The sequence below is a fragment of the Chinchilla lanigera genome, unplaced genomic scaffold, assembly GCF_000276665.1.
Source record: "Chinchilla lanigera isolate Chin_1 unplaced genomic scaffold, ChiLan1.0 scaffold00164, whole genome shotgun sequence".
Taxonomy (NCBI): domain Eukaryota; kingdom Metazoa; phylum Chordata; class Mammalia; order Rodentia; family Chinchillidae; genus Chinchilla; species Chinchilla lanigera.
This window is the reverse complement of record NW_004955565.1, coordinates 1,261,634-1,266,266: the sequence shown is the minus strand read 5'-3', so window position 1 is coordinate 1,266,266 and position 4,633 is coordinate 1,261,634. Positions and strand designations below refer to the sequence as shown.

Sequence of the window (4,633 nt, the reverse complement as noted above, 5' to 3'; positions counted from 1 at the left end):
CGTGAGTTCGGTTCCCGGTACCGGAGAAAAACCACAAAAAAAAAAAAAAAAAAAAAATACTAAAACTAGAAATTCCACTTTACCCTGCTATTCCCCTTCTAGGTATCTTCCTGAAAGAGTTAAAAACATTATATTACATTGATGATGTATACCCAGGTTTACAGTGCACAATTCATGATAGCTAAATCTTGGAAGCAGCATACCTGTCCACCAAGAGATGAATGGATAAAGAAAATGTGGCATTTACACATCATGGAGTACTACTTTGCCACGGAGGATAAACTTGAATCATTTATAGGAAAATGGATGCACCCCGAGACTATAATGTTAAAGGAAATAAGTCAGACACACAAGCTTAAATATCACATGGTTTCTAACCTGAAGTATAAAGACCAAAATAAAAGATAGATAAGTGGAAATAGGGAGATAGATCTTTCTCAAATGGGAAGGGGATCAAAAGATGGAGGGAAGGGGCTGGGGATTTAGCTCAGCGGCACAGTGCCTGCCTGGCAAGCGCAAGGTCGTGAGTTCAATTCCCGGTACTGGAAAAAAAAAAAAAAAGAGAGAGATGGAGGCAGAGAAGGGAAAGATGATGAAAAAGGAATTAAGATGTGTTATGTACCTGTAGCAACTCCATACAAGAAGTGCAAACTTTATGTAATGCAAACATATACTAATAAAAAATAAAATAAAAGCTCCCCATATGACTCTAATGTGTAGCCATGGTAGTGGACCATCCCAGACTCTCCCTACCCAGCAATGGTAACTATGGGTCTCCTGTAGCTATCAGCTGGAGTGTTAGTCTGATATTAGCTTCTCTGCCATTATTGCAAGCAGAATTTGTCTAAATATGTTATATTTAGATTTTTTTTCTTTTTGGTGCTCTGCTTTTCCTGTTTACTAAATATATACTTAGTCTTTTTTTTTTATTTATTTTTTTTTATTATTTTTTTTTTTATATACTTAGTCTTTGTACTGGATAAACCAATAATAGAGGCTTACTGTCTGTTCTGAGAACTTACCTCACTTAAATTTCACTAAATAATCCAATAAATTAGTTATTATTTCTAGTTCCTATCAATGTTTCAGAGACTGAAAATAATGATAATGTCTTGAGTGCTTAATAAAAGTTTAAGGTAAACTTCACTCTATTTTCTGAGACAGGTTACACTGTACATTCATATGTTTCCATTTCTTTTCCATACAGGGGATGGAACTCAGAACCCTGCATACACTAAGCAAGAGCTCCAGCACTGAACTACAGCCCCAATCCTTGTTTTAAAAGTTAAAAAGTAGAGAGGGTAGACTGTGAGAAGCTTCACTCTCACCTTTCTTACATGGCTTTCTAAAAACTGGCAGCTGACCGGGCGTGGTGGTGCATGCCTGTAATCTCAGCCCTTGGGAGGCTGAGACAGGAGGATCACCATGAGTTCAAGGCCTGCCTGGGCTGCAAAGTGAGTTTAAGGCCAGCCTGAACTGCATAGCGGGACCTTGTCTCAAAAAGACAAGAGAAAAAACACAAACCCACAAACAAACAACAACAAAAACTGGCAGCCACCTTTTTGGTCTCCTGCATTTTACAAATTGTTTGTACCCCGTCTCTTCTAATGCTGTGAACTCTTGACCAAAATTTTTTTTGTGTGTGTCTTTTTGAGACAGGGTCTCGGTATGCAGCTCAGGCTGGCCTTGAGCTCACTTTGTAGCCCAGGCTGGTCTCGAACTCACAACGATCCTCCTGCCTCAGCCTCCCAAGTGCTGGGATTACAGGTATGCGCCATCACGCCTGGGGACCAAAAGTTTTAAAAATGACATCTTCCAGTAGGAAAGGATCCATTCCAGTTGATTCTACATGTATTGAGCCATACTGTGTGCCTAGAACGATGCTAACTATTGTGGATATCAGCATGAGTCATATTTTTGAGAGTGTACTTTTCTTAATCAGAAAGGAGAAGAGCAAAATGAAGAACTACTTGTAAGAAAAGCTAATGCCTTCGACTTGACCCAGTTGGAAGAGTTGCTAGGAGAAGGTTCTGCCTGTGTCCTGCTGAGGCCTAGAGTTAAGGTCATAATCTTGGCCCTGTTTCCCTACCAAAGTCTCCCAGCCCAGCAGAGGCCCTCCCTGCTTGCAGTCAAGTGCAACAGAGGGTCCAAGGAGCTTGCTAAAGCTTGATGTCTATCTCAGTTTTCAGGGAGAAGGAAAAGCTAAGTTAAGCTTCAGTATCAGATTGTTTATTTTTCATTCCTGAGGACTGAACCCCCCAGGGCCTTTGTGCTGAGCTACATCCCCAGCCCGTTTTAATTTTTCATTTGAAACAGGGTCTCACTAAGTCACTAAGCTTCCCAGGTGGGGCTTGAACTTGTGATCCTCCTGCCTCAGCATGCCGGCATTACAGACATGCACAGACTGGGCCAGCAACATTAGAATGTTGAAGTAGCTACGGTTTTCAAGTGAACATTCAAACCAAGTCTGAAAGGGCCGAATCCTTTTCCCAGCAGCTGAGAAAACATGGAGTGTCCACAACAGACGGGAGAGATCCTGGAAGCTGAGCAAACCCACACACCCCTTGTATTGGCCACATCTTCAGCTTCCTGCAGGAGACCCTGTACACAGCGGGAGGGACTGGATGGCAGGCCAGCAGCTATTGCCAGGAATTTGGGAGTACTGCTGAGGAAGGGTAGAAATTATAACCCGGTGAGCATATTTACCTCTGGGCACCATTTTCCCTCTACAGGAACTGTGCATTGAGCACATTTTACCTGAGAGCCATGCCTCGCCAGAGAATAAAAACTGTGTGTTTGTCAGTGCTGCCTTTTCCACTGGTCCTCAAGGCTGGAGTTGGGACCAGTGCCTTCCACAGGACAACAGACCAGGCTGTTCCGTTTCCTGCGAGGGCCAAGCTTCCCGGGTGGTGGCTTTCGAAGTCTTTATCTCACCGGTAGCTCAAACGTTCAGAACAAAATTGATAAGCACTTTTCTTTCATAAGATGATGTAAAAAAAGTTCCTAGGGAGCACAGGCTGGTGAAAGGACCTTACCTGCATAGTATCCATAACTGATTCTCCTGGGAAGTGTGAGAAGCCTTTTTAGTATGCTGTCCTTACGGTTTAATTTTAGCGACTGGTACAAAAGGAAAAAAGACTGGTAGGCGTCTTTTTCATTTCCAGCCTCCTTGGCCCCCCACTTCTTCCTTGTCTAGGGCTTAGCTTACTCAGTGGGAGTTTGCAGGAATTGGATTCTCAGGGTGAGAGAGGCCAATAGCACCGCTAGCAAGATAAGCCCCACATGCGTACATTTTCCACGTAGCCACATTAAAAAGGATAGAGACAGCTGACATTAATGTGAATATTTTATGTAACCCAGTATATCTAACATAGGATTTCAAGGTTAGGGATGTAGCTCAGCAGTAGGGTGCTTGCCTAAGATGCCGCAGCCCCTGGGTTCCATCCCCAGTTCTCCCCACAAAAACATTTCAACATGCAATCATTGCAAAAATTATTATTATTATTTTTTTTTGGTACCGGGAATTGAACTCAGGACCTTGTACTTGCCAGGCAGGCGCTTATGCCGCTGAGCTATGTCCCCGGCCCCACTTTTTATATTTTAAATTTTATTTATTTATTTTTAAAATCTGGATTTTTTTTTTTTCTTTCGGAACTGGGAATCAAACTCATGACCTTGTGCTTGCTAGGCAGACACGGTGCCACTGAGCTATATCCCTGGCCCCAATCATTGCAAAAATTATTGATGTGATATTTTACTCTTTGGTATTAAGACTCAGATCTGGTGCATCGTCTGCACTGACGGGCTGGCCGCATTTCTAATGCCCAGTAGCCTATGTGGCTCGTGGCCACCGTATCACGCAGCACAGGCCTACGCGTAGGCCACAGTGCCGGCGTCAGCAACCCTGCTAGCTTGCATGCTGGAAACCCTCGAGGCCACGTTCTGGGAGCATACAGCGAGGATGCAGGCCGCGGGAGTTTGGGATGGGTCCGTGGCGGGGATTAAGCACGAGATGTGCTGATTTAGGTAAGTGGAAACCAAAGCGAAGGAAAGTGCGTTGTAGGTGGGGACACCTTCGAGCCTTGGCAGAGGCGGGACGTGGCCACTGCAGGACTAAGGAGACCCTGGTGCAGGGCCTGCGTTCTGTGCCCTGGGGTGATCTTTGGCTGACTGCTGCTCCCTTTTTGTCTTTTCTTCTCCCTCCTGCCCCTCTCCTGCCAGCGGTGGTCCTCGGCCTGCCCAGCACCCGGGCCACCGAGTCCTGCTTGCGCGCCTGCCCGGCCGCCTGCAGCTGCAGCAACGCGGAGCGCGGCTGCTCCGTGCGCTGTGACCGCGCGGGGCTGCTGCGGGTGCCCGCCGAGTTCCCGTGCGAGGCGGCCTCCATCGACCTGGACCGCAACGGCCTGCGCATCCTGGGCGAGCGCGCCTTCGGCACGCTGCCGTCGCTGCACCGCCTGTCGCTGCGCCACAACAACCTTTCCTTCATCACGCCCGGCGCCTTCAAGGGTCTGTCCTGGTTGGCCGAGCTGCGCCTGGCGCACAACGGCGACCTGCGCTACCTGCACGCACGCACCTTCGCCGCGCTCGGCCGCCTGCGACACCTCGACCTGGCCGCCTGTCGCCTGTTCAGCGT

General features: G+C 46.9%; 1 protein-coding gene across 1 annotated transcript in view; it reads left to right on the top strand.

Moving 5' to 3' along the window:
* The first annotated feature begins 3,983 nt into the window (after positions 1-3,983).
* Nyx (nyctalopin) overlaps positions 3,984-4,633 on the top strand; it is a 3,560-nt gene continuing 2,910 nt past the window's right edge. The window contains exon 1 of the mRNA XM_013509209.1: positions 3,984-4,631. Within this exon, the coding sequence (XP_013364663.1) occupies positions 3,984-4,631 (648 nt within the window). The remainder of the gene's footprint in view (positions 4,632-4,633) is intronic.